Raw genomic sequence first — 20,490 nt, 5'->3', positions numbered from 1 at the left:
CCCAATAACTCTGTAGCCCAATGGTCAGGGCCCAACCTCAACCCAACACCAACGTCAGCCCTACCAGCTGGGATGATACCCCAGCTCCCAGCAGGGCGACTTTCCCAAGAGAAAGCACCAAAATGTCCTACCTTGGGACCATAACCCCCAAAGGCAGTCACCCCAATACCATAAGGGGAAACTGCCCCCTTTGCCCCACGCTGACACCACTAGGTACAGAGGGTGCAGCGCTGCTACAACAGCAGCGCCTGCCACGCCCAACACTGCCACCGATAGTGAATCCCAAGGAGGGTTGACTCCCTTCTCACCAACCCACACCAGGTGCACACCACCCTCCCTTATAAATAGCCCCATGGGCACACCATGAAGTTATCTTATGTATCGTTATTCTGCTCATTTACTTTGAGTCATATTATCACTTACTTATCCATTGTTGATTGCTTGCTTATACTGGGCAAAATACCTCTTAGCTTGGTCTGTACCTGTGTCAAGGGTATTATCCATACAGTGACTCATCCCTGAAGAGAACATAGTGGGCTTGTGGATCCTAACGGTACATTGACGTCATCTGTAAAAATCTGAATAGCTTAGATTGGAAGGCCACCAGGCAGGCGGTATCTTATAAAGTCCTAGGTCTTCATAAATGGCGTCCCACACGCCATTCCTTGTAAGTCAACCATCCTCTGGGTGGTATCTACCCAATCGATTTTATGTGGACTCATCATACTTACGGCGATGGAAAGACTGAGGGATGAGGGGAATTTGACCATGAGATGTACGAAGGGCAACCGAATAAGGGCGAGGCTTATAATAGTATTCTAAGGGACGGTTTTGCGGCTGGCGGTTAATATTGGATAGTGGCCGAATAAGTCGCCCAGCTCCAAGTTCGGAGCGCCGCGAGACACCGCGGCGAGAAGCGGCCCTCTAATCACAAGAACTACCAGAAGTCCTAGAATGACTACTTCGGGACAAGCGGGGCCCAGTCCCCTCAACTGATCCTCCTGACCGTCGTCTCCTAGATGCTGTAGACAGGCGCCTACCGGATCTAGAGTGTCTCCCTCCAATTGCCTCAAGGCGTCCACCATGAGGACGAGAACTAGACGCCTCACCGGAATACAGAAGGACTGGTCCTAAAGCCCTTTCCGATAGGAGATTTTGAATCTCCTCCTCGATAAAACCCAGAAGTTCGGGTATTTTGCCATGGAGTAATTTCTCAACCCCAAGAATTAGAGAGCAATTTGGGGCACGACTTGCACGAAACTCCTGCATAGCTGGCCCCACCACTCTGTCATCCAGTGCGTCAAAGGCTTCGTCAAACTCTTCCTCCTTAATTTCCACTTCCAACTCAGGCATTATTAAACCAGGGATGGGTTCTATAAACTTGACCATCGCATGAAAAAGGTAGAACGGAAACAGAACCAAAGAAATACAAAGAAATGACAAAGGAGGAAGCCAGAAACACTATACCTGGGTAATGCAGAGAAGGAGGAAAAGAAGACCGGCACTAGCACACTCACAAGGAAAGGAATCAGGCAGGAGCAGTGAAGAGTCTGGGTTGCGTGAAGAAGGTCCCCAAGGAGGTGTTTCTCCCCTTTAAATAGGAAGAAAAGGAGCAGGATGATGCACACGTGTAAGGTCCTCTTCACCCAACCGTTAGATGGCACAACAGGCGGTTGTGATGAGGGGTCAAATGGTAATTGTAAGGGGACAAATCACCCCTCGCATCGCATTAATGCGACTTGCCTCGTGACGTTTGAGTACCTGCAATTAATATCAATGATGGAAATACCCATCATTACGGCTCCTCGAAAACCAAAAAGCCACATTGCCTGTCAGAATGGTAGCCTTTTTCGAAAAGGCCCTAGCCGACCACTCGGATCGCCCAGAAGGGAACGCTAGGCTTCAAGTACTCACTTTAGTGCGCAAGAGAAACCCTACCCACGCCCAGGCAACCGCTCGGGTCGCCAAAAAGGCAACGCCAAACTCCAAGAACTCGTTACGGTCGTCAAGAGGAACCCTCCCCACGCCCAGTAAATGACATATCGCCAAACAAGGCGTCGTCGAGGCCTATCTACCTTGGCACCAACCTACGCTCGCTACCAAGCTGGAGGGCTCCTGTTCCGGATGGCCCAATAACTCTGTAGCCCAAAGGTCAGGGCCCAACCTCAACCCAACACCCACGTCAGCCCTACCAGTTGGGATGATACCCCAGCTCCCAACAGGGCGACTCTCCCAAGAGGAAGCACCAAAATGTCCTACCTTGGGACCATAACCCCCAAAGGCAGTCGCTCCAGATGCCATAAGGGAAAACTGCCCCCTTTGCCCCACGCTGATACCACCTGGTACAGAGGGCGCAGTGCTACTACAATAGCAGCGCCTGCCACGCCCAACAGTGCCACCGATAGTGAATCCCAAGGAGGGTTGACTCCCTTCTCACCAACCCACACCAGGTGCACACCACCCTCCCTTATAAATAGCCCCATGGGCACACCATGAAGTTATCTTATGTATCGTTATTCTGCTCATTTACTTTGAGTCATATTATCACTTACTTATCCATTGTTGATTGCTTGCTTATACTGGGCAAAATACCTCTTAGCTTGGTCTGTACCTATGCCAAGGGTATTATCTATACAATGACTCATCCCTGAAGGGAACATAGTGAACTTGTAGATCCTAACGGTATACCTATCATCTATTTTTCAAGATGCAATTTTATTTCACCTCTCTTCTTGTCCCACAATTGCTATTTTTGATTCATGTTATTCTTACTTTTGAGTTCTTATTGCAATCCAGCCATATCTTGGAAAACAATTGAGATAAATTTTTTATAAAAAAAAACTAGTCACCCTAAACTCCACACAACAGTGTCATTAAAACATTATTACTGTTTCATACCTACTTAAGAGACTACACTATCTTGTATAATAGAAATATTCGGAAATCATGGTTATACTAATTGAAATATTGCATCACACATTAATATTTGTGGATCGTCTTATTGAATAGACTCAAATCACATTCTCCAAATTTCACATTTGCATAGACCCCAAATATTACGTTAAACAATTTTTTTACATGTTCTTTTTATTAATTTTATATATAAAAAGTTTTTTTTTATTTTCACATTGAAACAACTTTTTTTAATATAAAAGTAATTTTTAGATCATACATCCAAATGCAAAACCACTTTATCTTTTTAAAAAGAGTTATTTTGAAAAAAAAAATTACTTAAAAAATCCTTTTTTTCAAAAACTCATTTAAACGGGCTCTATGCATTGTTATCGAAGACAGTGAGTGATATTATATCACTAATAGATTTGAACCCATGTATAAAGCAGAGGAGGTAGATGATCAGAATTATCACTGTGTAATTAAAAATATTAAAAACAGACTTACTTGTCAGTGGCAGAATGATGAAACAGACAGAATGAAAGGATGAATATATGCAGTATCAGAGGAATTAAATCCGAGCCCACAGAACGTGTCTCCTTAAGACAATTTGCCCCCTCACTGATGCCTAAGGTTGATGGACACTTGTCTCCCAGGATAGAACGGATTTCGTCTGAAGAATGGTGGCACTACCAATCAACAGCCCAAACGAACACAACAATATGCCAGAGGAAGTCACACCGGAGGATGAACAACAGTATGCAAAACCGGAAGAAGAAAAATTCCGGCAGAGTTTAAGTGCAGAAAAAGCTGGATAGATTTCTGAAGGTGTCAGTGTCTATTTATAGACAATGACCGGTCACGATGAACAGTCGCCGGCGACGAACCGCCGTGTCTGATGGCGGCGAACGGGTGCGACCGGTGACTGTTCCGAGGAACAGATACGACCGGTGACCGGTTCAGCGAGCAGACACAACCGGTGACTGGTTCACGAAGGGAAAGAATTTTTGGACAAAAAAATAATTTAATAAAAAATTATTTTTTATTACACACTATGAGCCGAGCCGAGCCGGCCGGACGGCGGCGCATGGTGAACCAATGCTCACCTAGCATTCCCCCTACATAAAACATGTAGTGACCCAAGGGCCAATCTAAGAGAGGGAAGTGGGAGCTTATATACTCTCCCATTTCCTACTAATTGTCCAATGTGGGACTTGTTGAAACCCACACACCTCTTCATTTTCCCTTTTTCTCTTTTCTTTATTAACCCACTTCTTATTCATAACCAATGGATCATTGTACATTAATTCATTCATTAATTCCAACATGCATCTCTAAAGTGAACTTTTTAAACTCAACCTCAACACATTTAATTGCAGATCTTCTGCTTGGACCAGATCAATTTCTAGCTTTGTAGACTCATCCAAATTTGATCACATTTTTTTAAAAAAGAGAGAGGAGATTTTCATTTATTTTTTTCCCTTTAACAAAAATCTGCATGATTTTGTGTTTTTGATTCATCTCTTTTCCCTTGACATTTCACGAGTTCACATATGAATCGTGATCTATTTTGGAATCATTCAGTTTCATTTTCTTCCATCGATAAGGGCATCTCAGATCACATGCGATGTATAAGCATAAAGACAAGGGTGGTGGGTCTCCCAACATGTGCAATGCTGAAAGCAACCATCAGCAAATAAACTTCACTTCATCTCCCGAACTAATAGGTGGCCAAAAAGAAAGAAAGAAAAAAACAAGAAATACCGTTTGTATATTCCAATGAACAGGACACATCTGAGAGTATGAAAATTTAAGTGCGAGTGATCAAACCTCATATTAATTAAAATGGATTGAGTAAAAATTTTATAAATGAAATGACTCATAAATTTTTATTTTTATTTTTGTTTAAGATATATTACCGAACTCATTTATTTTAATGAATTATCACTTAACCCATTCAACTCATTGATAGTTATCTCTCCCTCAACGCATCTTAACTCCATTCCCTTAATTACTAGAGCGAAGTTCCACCACAATCATAATTCATAAAGCCTTTAGAAAGCTATTTGTGTGTATGCATATGATTTATTTTGTGGGACCATATATACATTTATACATGCAAGTTAATGCAATTTTTTTTCCCTTATCCTAATAAGTATTGTTTGAAATGACAACAGCGTGGCTGCAAAACAAATGGCAATGCAACAAATTTACCAATCTTACCCTTCATTTCCATTTTTCATATTTTGATTCTGTTTATTTCCTAAAAGAAAAACTTGCTAGAAATTTTATATGCTTTTATTTTATGTTTAATTAATACATTTGCCTTTTTTTCTTTTTTTTTTAAAAGAAAACAAAATGACAATAATACTGGTTGGGTAGGTTTTGCCCAATATATCTTAAAACGAATCTAAATGTCAACATCACAACACCAACTAAATTTTACACATTTGACATATGAAATTATTTGATCATGAATCAGCTTGTTGGTGATTATAATTTCCATGACCAAATAAAACGGTTTGTAAGTATATTTAGTGATAAACAAGCTAACTCTATCAATTAAAGTGGCGTGTTATATTCCTTTTCCTTATTCGACCTAATTTTCGTATCCAAATCCTTTCCTTCTCTGATTGTTGCATCCAAATCCAACTCGATGCCATTGGTTACATAATTAATTCCCAAAGCATCCTTGTTTCTAAGAAGGAAAAAAAAAAACAGTTTCTGGTTTTGTAGTTATAACATACTCAATTTTTAAAAATTCGAAAAAATATTTAATATTTAATTAATATTCAAGATTTAGTTATTGATTTTGTGACTTGTTTTCATAAATTTATTTCACGTTTATTATTTTTCAGAATAAGAAACTGTCAATAACTTGATGTAATAAAAAAATAGTATAAATATTATTTCTACTCATATTATGAACATTTAGAAACAAATTAAGGTTTTAATAACTTAACATAAGCATACATATCTTGGTGAATTAATTAATAGTGGTATTAAGTTTCGTTATTCTTAATAATAGATGCATGCATTGATATGGCGTATCCTCTGCATTGCTAAAAAAATATTCAAAGACGCAATCATCAACTATGATCATGAGGAAAAAATATATATATATCCACTTCGAAGAAGATAAATTAAAGCTTTCTTTCAGTCTACTCACCTAAACTCTCCTTTTGACTCCCGAGATTATTAAATAAAATTTCACAAAACGTTCACAAGAACAAAAGTCAGATAATATCTACACCATAGTCACCGTAATGATTACAGTCCTCAATGTTTAATTTGCAAAGTCACGAACGTAATCAAAATCATATTATAGTAGTGTCAAAACTTATAATCCCAAGAATTTTTTTATTTAAAGTGGTAGGGTTTTGAATTTGGAACTTTATTATTAATGTTTCCCATCGATTTGAAGGAAGTTGCATCCACGCGGTAATACACATAATGAAAGGGGTGCCCCATGTGATCAGGAGTATGACTAATTAATGTAAAATGAGTAACCTAACACTAATAACATAATTATCATATAATATAATATTTTTGTGTTAGACAGTAAATCTCGCTGGGATTCGATGTCAAATGAATAACTCTTAAAAATGAATTAATATTTCTAATGTTATTGATTTTTTTTTTATTTTCTACATAAATATAAAAGTATATAAAGCCTATGGAAGAAAAGAGAGAGAAATAAAACTTACATACTTTTATATTATGAAGCACTGATACTTTAAAAATCCTGACGTGTCGTGTTTGACACTCTCCGACACTCCAACACACGTTGTAGGGACTTAAAATAAGGCTCAAAGGTGCATTGTGTTGCGTTTTTAGTTTCAATTATTAGATTCGTTGGATTACAATTACCACTTTATTGAGTTTAATATAAATATTTGGATTATCTTATGTTTCTTTGAAAAAATTGATGGCTATTATAAGTTTAGCTTCATTTTTTGTTAAATAATTGAATATTAAATATAATATACATTGCATAAATTAAAAATATTATTTAATATCAAAACGTGTCCTAACATGTCAAAATTTAACATTTTTTAGAATTAACGTGTCAGAGTGTCGTGTTCCGTGTCCCATGTCGGTGTTTGTGCTACATAACTTTTATATATGATATTGTAGGAAAATGATTATCTTATGTTATACAAATAAAATTACAAATGAGATCCATATATAAAAGGAGAGAAAAAAATAAATGTGAGATCCACCTCCATTTTGTGTGTGTACTGTGTAGAAAGTTTATTTATCTTATATAACATAAGATAAATATAATTCTTTATATATATATATATAAAATAAAATTATATGGTAGTTATAATGCATAAAAATTAAATGTTTATGTTTTTAAAAGATACTTATGCTACCACATAAGAATAAAAAAAATTTGGCTTTGTTGTTAGCTGTAAGGGTAATAAATATGAATATATATTTCAACAATAATAGGAGTAATAATGAATTCATGTCTCCTTTTCCGGTCGCTGTGAATGTGATTTCGGACACGCGTAAACGCCACCAAACTGCAAGGGCATTGTCGTCTTTTCGTCTCAACCGTCTCCGACAGCCTGCGCGCGAATGTCCCCTTCGTACCTGTTTATTACGATTAATTTTGCGAAGAAATCAGAACCCAAAACTCAGAAATTTGCTGAAAGTACAAAAATAAAATAAAAATGAAAAGCAAAAATAATTCCATCTTATTTAATTAACTAAAGTCTGAACATCTGAAACAAAATGATTCTAATAATAATGATAAACAATGAATGTTAATTATTAATATTAATATTACTTCCCTGCTGCATCAAGATTGAAGATCAACCATCAACTCCATTGAAATTGAATTAAACAAAGAAAAACCCTAACACTCTTTCACTCTTCACTCTTCACTCTATGGCATTCAGGTTCAACGGTGACCATTAGATCTCTGATCACCGCTATGTGAGTTATTGCATTGGCGTGCATGTGAATCAAAACATGTACAACTATTCCCATGTCGCTTTTCTCTCTGATACCAACTTCTTCTGCTTTTCTCACTCTTAAAGATTCTTTGCTTTCTCTTCTTCAATACTCCTTTCTTCTTAATATTGGCCTCTGTTTATTTGCAGCTTCACGTGCTTTTTTTATTTTTATTTTTATTTTTTCTGCTTCCAATAGATGTGAGCATCAGCTTGCTACTTGGATCAGAGTGAGTGGCATTGTTAAAGTTTGTTGCTTTGAGCTAAAAACTTCAAATGGGTCGTTTCAGTTTCAGTTTTAAAATATGGAACCAACTTGTGCTTTTGTGTTACCATTTTTCTCTAATTGGCTCGCATTGATTGGACCATGAAACAGATCTTGTCAAGTATTGGAGTTGGCGATTGATTAGTGAAAATGAGATTGTTGGGCTTTGGGTGTGTGTTGATTGTTCTATATGCCCTTCTGGTTTCTGGGAAAGCTGAGATTTACATAGTAACTGTTGAAGGTGAGCCTATCATAAGTTATGCTGGAGGTATTGATGGGTTTGAAGCTACGGCTGTGGAATCTGATGAGAAGATTGATACTACAAGGTATATATTTCTCTCAACTTTTAATACTTCTTAGAGATGTTCCTTTGGTAAGCTTTTTCCTCCAGTGAGATATCGCTTTCTGAGGCTTGGATTGGACTTGTTGCTAGCTGAGCTGAAGTGAACATGTGAATAGATTTTTGAAGAGTCTAATTTGATTTCTTCTTGAGTGAATTTAGACACTCTAGGAACAACGAAAGCAATGTTTTAACTGTTCAACTGTTGCTCAGCTAAAGTTGTGTGCTAAATTATTTACAGCTGATGCTTTTTCTTATCTCTTCGTTTCTAAGGAAAATAATGCAATTTAAACTTCTTCCAGTGAATTGGTTACTTCTTATGCTCGTCATCTTGAAAAAAAACACGATATGCTTCTTGGGATGCTTTTTGAGCAAGGGACATATAAGAAACTCTACAGCTATCGACATCTTATAAATGGGTTTTCTGTTCATATTTCCCCAGAGCAGGTGAAGTCTTCTATTATCTTTTTACTATTCTATAATTAGCAATAATATGTTTTGAATTAATTTCTTCCCTCTAATTTCCTTATGCTATCCACTTATATTAGTAGGCAGAAACTCTAAGACATGCTCCTGGAGTGAAATCTGTTGAGAGGGACTGGAAAGTGAGGAGACTTACTACACATACCCCACAATTTTTAGGGCTTCCAACTGGGGTTTGGCCAACAGGAGGTGGCTTTGATCGGGCTGGTGAAGACATAGTGATTGGATTTGTGGACTCAGGGATCTATCCTCATCACCCAAGCTTTGCAACTCATCATACTGAACCATATGGGCCAGTTCCACAGTATAGAGGAAAATGTGAAGTTGATCCAGATACTAAAAAAAGTTACTGTAATGGGAAGATTGTTGGAGCACAACATTTTGCCCAAGCTGCAATAGCTGCAGGGGCATTTAACCCTTCAATTGATTTTGCATCTCCTCTGGATGGAGATGGACACGGAAGGTTAGGCACCATTACCTTCTTTATTTATTAACTTTCCCTTGGACTGCTTCGCGTGTCTTCTTGCCTACAAGATTGAAAGAGAACATAATGTGTCATGTCCTGCTTATGAGCAAATCCTGAGAACTTAGAGGGTAACAGTTATTGTTCATTCTATGTCTTTAAAGCATTTGAAGTGGATAATATTAGCACTCATGAAGTCATGCTTAAAGCCATATCTTTTAATTTGATAACATTTTTTTTTTTTAACAATTCCTCTGTTTTCCTTGCATCTTCATCTGGCAGTCATACTGCTTCTATTGCTGCTGGAAATAATGGAATTCCTGTGAGGATGCATGGCCATGAATTTGGGAAAGCAAGTGGGATGGCTCCTCGTGCCAGGTGAGTAATAAAACCCTTCATTGATTAAAAGCAGGTAACTGAAGTCTTTTTTGTTGCATTAGACCTTTGGTGCTTCTATGTTCAGGATTGCTGTGTACAAGGCACTCTATAGACTGTTTGGAGGTTTTGTTGCCGATGTAGTTGCTGCAATTGATCAGGTATACGAGTATATTATACATTGACCTAAGAAATACGTAAAATAGTCCCCCAGCTCCCTTCATTACTCAGGAAAGGATGTTATTGCAGCAATTTTTTTTGGGCTTTAAATTCCTGCAATCAACATAAAATTCATCTCAATGATTTTGTTATACAGTCTCGTATATATATATTTTGCTGCTGATATTCTATTTCAAAATTTCTGATTTACAAAATTTGAGAGTCAACAGGCTGTCTATGACGGAGTGGATATACTCAGCCTTTCAGTTGGACCCAACAGTCCTCCTGCAGCCACCAAAACTACGTTTTTGAACCCTTTTGATGCTACACTTCTTGGAGCGGTGAAAGCTGGAGTATTTGTTGCACAGGCTGCTGGAAACGGTGGTCCTTTTCCTAAGACATTGGTTTCATATAGTCCATGGATAGCATCTGTAGCAGCTGCCATTGATGATCGTAGATACAAAAACCATTTGATCCTTGGAAATGGAAAAATCCTAGCTGGAGTTGGGTTATCACGTGAGTTTTCCAACTTCCTACTATGTTTCTTCAGATATATTATTATTTTTGTAGTGGCATAGCTAAGTATCAGACTTGTTTTCAATATATCTTCTGGCAGAGTGAGGATCAATATGAACATTATATGCTGGTTTTCTGTAGAAGGCAGAGAGTACTTCCTGAGGATGTAATATGTGCAATTGTGCATTATATTGTTCATGATTTGCTAAAATCATTGACTGTATGAAAATGTTGAGCACTGGCTTGTATACATAGTGCTATGAAATGTTGGCAGCCCATTAGTATATTGTATGGTATGAAATGTTTTGTTTTTTTTATTCCTCATGGTTTATTGTCTTAAAAAACAGTTTATAATGGGTACTGGTGGTTGCAGAAAATGCCCAAGAGCATTCTCATCTTTTAAGCTATTTTTTTTAATTAAAATAAAGAATAGTTCAAATATATGAATATCAAGAATATAATTTGACTTTAATCCCCCCTCTGGCAAAAAACAGTGGTTATGATAGTAAAGCAAACCTCTTGAGCTTCACCAATTAGGTTTGTTTTGTTATATTGGGGTTTAGGTATGAATGCTATGTTAGTTGTGAAGCGAATTCATCAGTTCTTCCTCAAGCATTAAGTTCATTTCAGTGTTCTGTAAATTCATGCTTATTTGGCAAAACATATTTATGGTTGTCCATAGTTGATTTGTTCTTTCCCAGTTTCCCTTGTATACTCATGACTCAGTCTGTGTTGCTAAAATATGCCTAATGGCTTGTACAGCTTCTACACATTTAAACCAAACATATACATTAGTTGCTGCAAATGATGTGCTGCTAGATTCTTCAGTTATGAAGTACAGCCCCACAGATTGTCAGAAACCAGAAGTTTTAAATAAGAACTTGATAGAGGGCAATATTCTTCTCTGTGGATATTCTTTCAACTTTGTTGTTGGTACTTCATCAATCAAGAAAGTCTCAGAAACAGCAAAGGCCCTTGGTGCAGTTGGATTTGTTCTTTGTGTTGAAAACGTTTCCCCCGGAACAAAATTTGATCCAGTTCCTGTTGGCCTTCCTGGGATTCTTATCACAGAAGTCAGCAATTCGAAGGTACTCAGACTCATCTTTACTGGTATGTTTATGTAGAGGTAGATTGAGTATCGCAACTGCTAAATCTGTTTTCTTAGTCCATAACTCATTCCACATCAGCTACTCATCTCAGCTATACCATTGTTTTTATCTCTCCTTGTTCTACTTTTTTCATCAATAGATGCACTATTGATCGAGTACAAATCGTTACTTTTTCAGGAACTTATAGATTATTATAATATCTCTACACCAAGAGACTGGACTGGACGGGTGAAGAGTTTCAAAGGTACAGGTAAAATTGGCGATGGTTTGATGCCTATTCTACATAAATCTGCGCCACAGGTGGCATTATTCTCTGCTCGAGGGCCAAATATAAAGGACTTCAGCTTCCAAGAGGCGGATCTTCTCAAACCAGATATATTAGCCCCTGGTTCTTTGATTTGGGCTGCTTGGTGTCCAAATGGAACTGATGAGCCAAATTATGTCGGTAAGTAATGGCTTGACTAAGTTGTGTCTACTTTGCTTTTGGTATTTGAAAAATTCAACCTACAATTATACATTTGAGCCTCACCACCTGGGCTTTAGCTCATATGGATGGTGAGATATGGGGTTTTAGGCATGGTAGATCTGAGGGTCAATTCCAATTTTCCCCAAAAAAATAAATCTTTGAAACTTCAAAATTGTTCATAGGAGCAAGTGGTTGGCTGGATGATATGCTGCATTGCTGCTTTAAACAGGATTTTTTTTTCTTTTGTTTATCTTGACATACAACTACACGAGAAATTCATTGATAACAGAGGCAAGATAACCAACTAGACATGAGACATCCTCCTAGCAGAAAAAAATAGAACATGTAAATTGTATACAAAAAAGCTGTCAAACTAATATGCTCTAACTAAGAATATTTGATGTTAAGGGTTTCTCTTTGTTTTGAGCTTACATTTAGATAAAAAAAATTAGTAATTAATATGGATAAATTTATTTTTTTTGGTAGACTAATTTGGATAAATTTAATTTCTAGTAATTGATGCTTTAGTATAATAATGGGAAAATGTGTCAGCATTCACTCTTTTTACTGAAAGAATTATTGCATGATTAAGGAAAGGAGGGAGGAAGGTAGAAGAAGAAAACCACTCAGAAAAAATATGGATACATAATAGAAATGATTTATTTCAAGTAAATTTTTGCTTGTGCAGGCGAGGGATTTGCGATGATATCTGGAACTAGCATGGCTGCACCACATATAGCTGGAATTGCTGCTCTTATAAAGCAGAAGCATCCACACTGGAGCCCTGCTGCCATTAAATCATCCTTGATGACAACATCAACAACTCTAGACAGAGCAGGGAATCCTCTTCTAGCCCAGCAAACTTCTGAAACAGAAGTTATGAAGCTGGTCAAAGCTACTCCTTTTGATTATGGGAGTGGACATGTTAATCCAACAGCCGCCTTGGACCCTGGGCTCATCTTTGATGCAGGTTTGATTTCTTCTTCCCTATTATAACTACTTTCTCTGTCTTAAAACGTTTAAATTCACATTTAACTTGAAAACATGAATTTGCTTCTAGTTTAGAATCCTAGTAAAACATGAATTTCTTGGAAACCAATTTTTGCAACCACCGGTTAATCTTGATCAAACTGATAAAAAAACATGGATAGAAATCATTTATGAAAATATCTAACCAAAGCTGGGGATTTTGTCTCTTCCATTTTCTGCATTTGTTTGCTATTTACTCAAACAAATGGGAGCATGAAATAAATTTTGGTATCAAAATTTGGGGGGGAAACCAAAACATAATAGCAATAGTAATAGTAATAATAACCGCTTGACCAATTTTGCTATTCATTTTGCAGGATACGAGGATTATCTAGGCTTCTTGTGCACAACTCCCAGCATTAATGTTCATGAGATAATGAACTACACTCACACACCATGTAACAATACCATGGGCAAACCATCAAATTTAAACACCCCATCTATCGCAATTTCCCATCTTGTGAGAACTCAAGTTGTCACCCGCAGTGTCACAAACGTTGCCGAGGAAGAAACCTATGTGATCACAGCCAGAATGGAACCAGCTGTTGCCATTGAAGTCAACCCTCCTGCAATGACTATCAAAGCAGGTGCATCTCGTCAGTTTTCTGTGACACTCACAGTTCGCTCAGTTACAGGAACCTATAGTTTTGGAGAGGTTTTAATGAAAGGGAGCAGAGGGCACAAGGTGAGAATCCCTGTTGTGGCCAATGGATTCCCACGGTAGCTTAGTTTGTTCAGCAAAGGAAAGCAATGCTTGTAATATTCTTTGTAACTTGTGGGGGAATAAGGTTTGGCGCTAGATTTATTCATCTAAAAATATGATATAATATATATATATATAATATTGAATTATGAATAGGTGTAAAGGTAAGCAGGTCTAAGGGGGGTGATTCCCTAGTTTCTTCCACGTATAAAGTTTTGCTTGTATTGTTTAGTGATATGTTGAAATGCTTCTTCATGTGAAGTTTTTACATGTATCTGCCCCATTCCCACATAGTTACTTGGTTACTGCAGGTATAATATACATAAAATAATTAGTATGATATCAGGAACTAATGGCACAGCTTCAATCTCATCAGAAACTATTTCAACAAGACAAATTGACCCAATATTGCAACCCCAAGCGAATATTGCTCCGATATTTATTTATTAGTTGAGATTGTTAAGTGATGGGGATGACCACTTAAAAAGAGAATTTTTCATCAGATAAATTCCAATTGAACTAATTAACTATACGATAATCAATATGGGGTTTGGCTGCAACTAATTTAATCAAATATTTGTCCATTCTAACTTCCCAAGTTCCAAACCCTTGCAAATAGCCGAATACCTTTCCCATCTGAGAAATAATTTTTTGGAAAGGAAAAAAAATATTAATCGGGAAAAGCAACCATATATATTATATTATATATATACTCCATTATTCATCATATTCTCTCTCTCTCTCTCTCTCTATAACCCAAAGATCAGAGTTGGCTTCCTTACCCCAACACCAAAGTGGCGATACACGTCTAAATTAGAGTACAGAGTTTTTCTCACATCTCAGTTCTCTTCAATTTGCTGTCAGACTCTGCTTCTTCTTCGACTCTAAGATGGTATGTGTTCTGTCTGCTTCTGTTTCCATGTGTGGGCATGCTTGTGTTACAGTGTTACAGATCCATATAACATGCTTGTTATAAAATCTATTGTTCTTTGTTCAAATAAGTTTTGATTCTAATGCCCGTTTTCCGGCACCTAAGAGGGTGGTTTTAGCCTTTGGACGGCCAAATGAGAAGTATTTCAATGAATACATACACGTATATTCTTTGTATATGAGACATGCTAGCTAATCACGCAATATAATATTAATATAATATAAATGTTCATTGTTTGTCAGTAATATTTTGCTGTATTCATTGTCTCCTTATGGCATGTGAAAGCGAAACGACAAAAAAAGGTTGAGATTCTTTAGTCCATTCACAAATGCCTTATAATATTGTCTATGCCAACCAATATAATATAGCTTAGTTGTAGTTGTGCTTGATTTTTATTTGGCTTCTGTATCCCTCTCCTTTTTCTTTTCGCGTTCATTTCACGTTAAGGAAAAGGTTGCGTGTGAAGCATCCTTAACTTGGTGCCAAAATTACGCTGATGCCATGAATTTCTCAGAAAACCCTAAAACCTAACACAACAATCACAATCGTATGACAAAATTTAAATTTTTTAAAATTAACACGAGCCATTTTAAAAATATTGTGTGCCTTCATACAAAACTCAACACATTATCAGATTACGTTTCAATTCTTTCATCAATGTTGCTAAAAACCTAGGCCTAAAACTTAACATTAATTCTACTAAAACTTTGACCTTGTATTTTTTTTCTGGGGTATTGGTGTCCTGCTTAGTAATTGGTGCCAAACTGTCTTCTACGGCTCCGTTTATAGGAAAATATTGTGTATTTGTGGTTTATGATATAGTGTAATATAATACTAGTAGCCGATATTTATTTTTATTTTTATTTTACAAATAAAGCTATACACAATCGTGAGTTCGTGACTGTATAATTCATAAAGGACGAGTATTTAATAAAAAATATATGAATGTAATTTCACCCAAAAAAATATATTTGCAAGTAACAGTGGAAAATGATAGATGTTATATTGTGGTGGGGGGGTGATGTAGGTAACTGAAGGGAAGGAGTCCAAAATATTTCTGACGAAGCCCTTCTCATTGGAAGGTAAATCAGACTTAGACCCGTCTTATTCAGCTCCCAATCTCCTACGTCGCTTATTAAGTTTACTCAAGAATGTACGGCCAGGATCAGATCTCACCCACTTCCAGGCAAGTTCTCTGTTTCACTTTTTTATTTTTATTTTTAGTGAACTCTCTCTTTCACTTTACTCTTTCACTACTAAAAACAAATTACTTAAATAATTCAGACTGAGAGCTAAAATTGAAAAATGTCACTGGTTTTGACTATTCTAACAAATTGTGTTTTATATCATGTTTACACTGAGTTACACATGGATTGTTCAAATTGTAACCTAAAAGTAACACTTGATTGCAGTGGAAAAATGAAAGATAAGACATAATAATGTATTTAAGTACAATAATATCTTAGTCATATGTTTATTTTGTATATGGCCACTTAAACTAATGATATAATATTTATAATTGCAAATATAAACTGTCTAATAGACATTGGAGAAATCAGTGATTAAAGTATTTTGGCTTGTGTGCAGCTTCCACCTCTGTTTAATTTCCCAAAATCTCAACTTCAGTGCTATGGTGAATCAGTGTATTGCACAGCTTCAAACTTGCTGAGCAGGTGCAACAGTGGACAGAGTCCACTAGACAGGTTCACATCAGTGGTAGCATGGAGCATATCTACCACTCGCCCATCATCTTTCGGGGTTGCTCCCTATAATCCCATTCTTGGAGAGACCCACCATGTTTCCAAGGGCAATCTTAACGTGCTACTTGAGCAGGTACTGGCTTCTAATTCCCTAAGGTTCAAGCATTCTTAGACTTATATAGAAAGCCGTAATGTCAGAGAAATATAAAATTATTAATATAGTTTTGCCTAATAGTTTTAGTTTTTGGGTTGAGTTGGTGTCTCGTAGAGAAATATAGAACTATTAATATAGTTTCAGCTAATAATTTAAGGTTTTGAATTAAATTGGTTCTTTATAGGTTGATTTGAGGGAACAAACTTCTTAATGCTTAAACTCATCCTTGTTGGTATTTTTTTATTTTTAAACTTCACTTTTTGAGTAAAGGTTAAGTTTGGCCACATATAACATACTACAATTTGAACCTCTTTGACCCTGTCTTTATAAAACATTTTAAATAAAATAATATTCTTACGTTTTCATTCTGCAGGTTTCGATCGACCCTCCTCTATCTGCCCTCCATGCAACTGATGAGAAGGAGAACATTGAAATGATATGGTGCCATCAAACTGTTCCAAAGTTTCGTGGTATCTTGACTTTTTTCTAGGATCATATAAGTTATATTGATAGACCAATTGTACAAAATGTCAGCAAAGAATTAATTAAGGGACATGTTTTCCCCTTTTTGCATTTGCTTGACTGCTAATCAGATGATTTTCACTTAATGAAACAAACTTTTATTACGATTTCGCATGATGGTCATGGAGCCTTGTATTCTTCCCTATTGATCTAGAAAAAGTTTTTAAACCCCGTTTCAAGTTAGATTTAAAGTTCTGAATGCTAGCCCCTTACTCAGCAATCTTTTGTACATTCATGTGAATATCTATCTCAAACTAAATATGTAGGTACATGTATTGAAGCTCAAGTGCATGGTAAACGGCAGCTGAAGCTCCTAAAACATGGAGAAACATATGAAATGAACAGTCCTCACCTTTTAATAAGAATTCTTCCTGTTCCTGGGATTAATTGGATTGGCAGTGTTAATATACGATGCCTAGAGACGGGCCTGGTGGCTGAGTTGTCCTACAGATCAAGCCATTCTTTTCTAGGACTTGGAGGAAATCGTAAATTGGTCCAAGGGAAGATCCTTGACTCATCATCATCCAAAGTTCTATATGAAGTTGATGGTCATTGGGATAGGTACACATAATCCCTTCAAGCATCAGCTGAAAGCTTATACCTAACACTTATTTTTTTCTTTGGTGATGAAATGTTTAGGAATTGTAATAAAATATTAAAAAAAGTCTTTAGAAAAGTCGAGTCAACTTAAGACATTGGACCGGATGAAACTAATTAATGACAAATTATTAATCAAGCCATACAATTAGTTAACCATTCACAAGTTAGGTGCTTAAAATAAGGGAGCTTGGATTGATTTTTCAAGAATTATGATACATTGTAGTGCCACATTTCTTATCAAATTTCATTATGCAGGACTGTTAATGTGAAGGATACAAATAGTGGGGAAGTCAGAGTGATATATGATGCTGAACAAGTCATTTCAGGGCTCCAAACTCCAATTGTCAAGCATGCGGAGGTAATTAACTAACTTCTGTTCTCTGTTTCCATTCCTCATGTTTATTATATATATCTCCTTTCGTTTGTGAACCATGCTCTTTGAAAATTTTCTGACTGACTTGCATCAGTTTGATACCTGTGCTGTACTTTTTGTTTTTTTAGTGTTGGGAATCGTAACGTGAGTAATGAAGTGTCATTAGAAATGGATTAAGCGAGTAAAATATAAGTGGAAGGACACATAAATCTAATACCTTAAAGTTTTGGATAAAAATTTAATGTCAAGTTCATTTATTATGGTGGATTGCGCTTAATATATTTGATTGGAGTTATCCTTATTCCCTAATGGTTCCCGTATTAGGCTATTACCCAATAGGGAGGGGAATCCCATGTTTTAAGCCCACACTGTTGTGACAAGCTCAGACTAGCCAGGCCATGTGCGTATTGGTTAGCTTCTCTATTCATATTCCTTTGCAAAAAAGGTCGAGCTTCATTTCCCAAGACTTTAATTTCATGAGAAGTTTCACACCTACCAGTAATATGACAAGACTTTTCTTCAGCCCACCCTAGTTTGCTTGCTTACTTTCTCCCTTGCTATATCCATCAGTATTAATTTAGTAATAGTCCAATTCTAAATCTGCATAGTCCTAGCAACATGCCTTATCACATTGGAGGCAGAAGTAACACACTGTCTATTTCTGACAGCCATCAACAAATTGCCCATACCACCAAAAGACCACAATATCAGACTTTGCAGCTATTTTATAATTGTCAACAAAAATGCATTTGTTTGGCCATATCCATAGTAGCCATTAGCCAATTTGTTGTGGCCCACAAGCATTGCCAGTCAAACTCTATACGATTGTTCAAACGAAAATATTAAGCCTCTCAGGGCCCTTAACTTTTCAAACTTTCTCCCAAACGGGATCATCTCTGTCATTTCATGATTTTGATGGGCTTGTTGAGTATCAGAATATTAAAAATAAAAAATGGGCTATTGTTTATTTCAAGAATTTACATTAGAATTTAGATGGGTAGTTAACAAAGCATATTAAGCTACTTATAGGGGGGGAAATAAACAATTGAAAGTTTTGTTCTTATAATTGAGTGTCATTTTTCCGAAATGTAACATGAAAATTCTCTTGTTGATCAGAATGTATGGCCAACTGAATCAGCCCTAGTTTGGAGTGAGTTGAGCCGAGCCATTATGAACAAAGATTGGGAGAAAGCAAGAGAAGCAAAGCAAGGTGTGGAGGAAAGACAGAGGAAGATATTAAGAGAAAGAGAGACAAAAGGGGAATCTTGGATTCCTAAGAATTTTGTGGTGTCTCGTAGTAAAGAAGGGGTGTGGGAGTGGGTGTGTTCACCCATTCATAAATGGGTCCCAGCTGCACCCATCATATCCTAGTAATTTATTATTATTTAGGTATAGCCCAAAATACAGTTTGGTAGCTGAAAATTGAAAATGCCTTTATTTCTGGATCAATATAAAAAATGGATAAGCCTAGAAAGCTATCGTAGTAGGCGGAATAAATTAAAAAAAAAAAAAAAAAATACTGAAATGGACACTTCATATAAAATAAATTAAATTTACACGTTCTAAGGTGCCACCACATCATATTTAGGTGTACATATTTATTCTGTTTATACTTTACACCATCTAACTGTCAAAATAACATTAGCGGTTTGATGCGGCACGTGATGACACCAATTCTTGGCCATAAGTTATTGCAATTGATAAAAGTAGAACTATAAAAGTACTTTGATTATAAAAAATAGAAACTCGATTCACTGGCACTTAATCTTTGGCTATTAATAATTTTAACGAGTAGAAAAATTTTAAGTAGTATTTGATTTATTTATTTTATTTTCATTAATAATTATCAATTGTCATTTTTACTTTTTAAAAATTAATAAAATTTATTAAAATAATATTTTATTATTTTCACTATCTTTTTTTGCAACATCTTAAAAATTTAAAATAATTTGAATATAATATGATATTTTTGCAACATCTTATTGCAACATTTTGAATATTACATGAAATTAGTCACATCTTTCCTCTGGTAATATTGATCTAATGCACCTTATGTTTCAATAACGAGCTAGTCTTATGAGCCGTACTCCGAGAACAAAATGGCTAGAGGAGGTTAAGTGGGAATGGATACCTCGGTTATCTACATTTTTTTTTTTTGAATTTTTTAAACCACAATCATGGATTCTATTTTGGAATAACAAATTAAGTCCTTTACACAAAAGATTCATGAGACCTAGTCTCACATTCTTCACAATGAAAAAAAAAACATTCAAGGATATCTCTTAGTCAACAGTAGTTGCACAAATATTTTCTCCTTTTCTGCAACCACATCTTAAGCCACCTACATTTACAACCGGTATGAAGACTTTGCCACTTTATCCACTTGATGGGAATGATTGGGGGAATTCCCTAAAGCTGATCATCCCCTATTGTAAATACAAATACT

The 20,490-nt window shown here is 36.3% G+C and overlaps 2 protein-coding genes across 2 annotated transcripts; both read left to right on the top strand.

The window, feature by feature from the left end:
• Nucleotides 1-8,099: 8,099 nt before the first annotated feature.
• Nucleotides 8,100-13,980, top strand: LOC133305362 (subtilisin-like protease SBT2.5). The gene is made up of 10 exons (XM_061505561.1): nt 8,100-8,447; nt 8,764-8,908; nt 9,013-9,407; nt 9,690-9,785; nt 9,871-9,943; nt 10,172-10,457; nt 11,220-11,545; nt 11,744-12,011; nt 12,721-13,002; nt 13,379-13,980. Exons 1-10 carry the CDS (start codon nt 8,272-8,274, stop codon nt 13,783-13,785), a joined length of 2,454 nt encoding a protein of 817 aa, XP_061361545.1. The 5' UTR covers nt 8,100-8,271; the 3' UTR covers nt 13,786-13,980.
• A 518-nt stretch (nt 13,981-14,498) lies between these two features.
• On the top strand, nt 14,499-19,568 carry LOC133305363 (oxysterol-binding protein-related protein 4C-like). Its single transcript, XM_061505562.1, has 7 exons — nt 14,499-14,656; nt 15,723-15,881; nt 16,283-16,528; nt 16,923-17,019; nt 17,338-17,632; nt 17,927-18,029; nt 19,161-19,568. Exons 1-7 carry the CDS (start codon nt 14,654-14,656, stop codon nt 19,413-19,415), a joined length of 1,158 nt encoding a protein of 385 aa, XP_061361546.1. The 5' UTR covers nt 14,499-14,653; the 3' UTR covers nt 19,416-19,568.
• Nucleotides 19,569-20,490: the final 922 nt, after the last annotated feature.

Source organism: Gastrolobium bilobum, unplaced genomic scaffold (genome assembly GCF_033153095.1).
Source record: "Gastrolobium bilobum isolate Gb01-03AN ecotype WA unplaced genomic scaffold, APGP_CSIRO_Gbil_v1 utg1221, whole genome shotgun sequence".
NCBI classification, from domain to species: Eukaryota; Viridiplantae; Streptophyta; class Magnoliopsida; order Fabales; family Fabaceae; genus Gastrolobium; species Gastrolobium bilobum.
This window is presented reverse-complemented; position numbering and strand designations above follow the sequence as displayed.

Bases quoted from the DNA above. Each gene is read 5' to 3' on its own strand.
- LOC133305362 (XM_061505561.1), top strand. From the start codon at position 8,272: ATGAGATTGTTGGGCTTTGGGTGTGTGTTGATTGTTCTATATGCCCTT. The intron at 9,786-9,870 runs GTGAGTAATAAA...TTCTATGTTCAG, and splicing joins GGGATGGCTCCTCGTGCCAG to GATTGCTGTGTACAAGGCAC. The intron at 13,003-13,378 runs GTTTGATTTCTT...TTCATTTTGCAG, and splicing joins TGGGCTCATCTTTGATGCAG to GATACGAGGATTATCTAGGC.
- LOC133305363 (XM_061505562.1), top strand. The intron at 16,529-16,922 runs GTACTGGCTTCT...TTCATTCTGCAG, and splicing joins TTAACGTGCTACTTGAGCAG to GTTTCGATCGACCCTCCTCT. The intron at 17,020-17,337 runs GTATCTTGACTT...CTAAATATGTAG, and splicing joins AACTGTTCCAAAGTTTCGTG to GTACATGTATTGAAGCTCAA.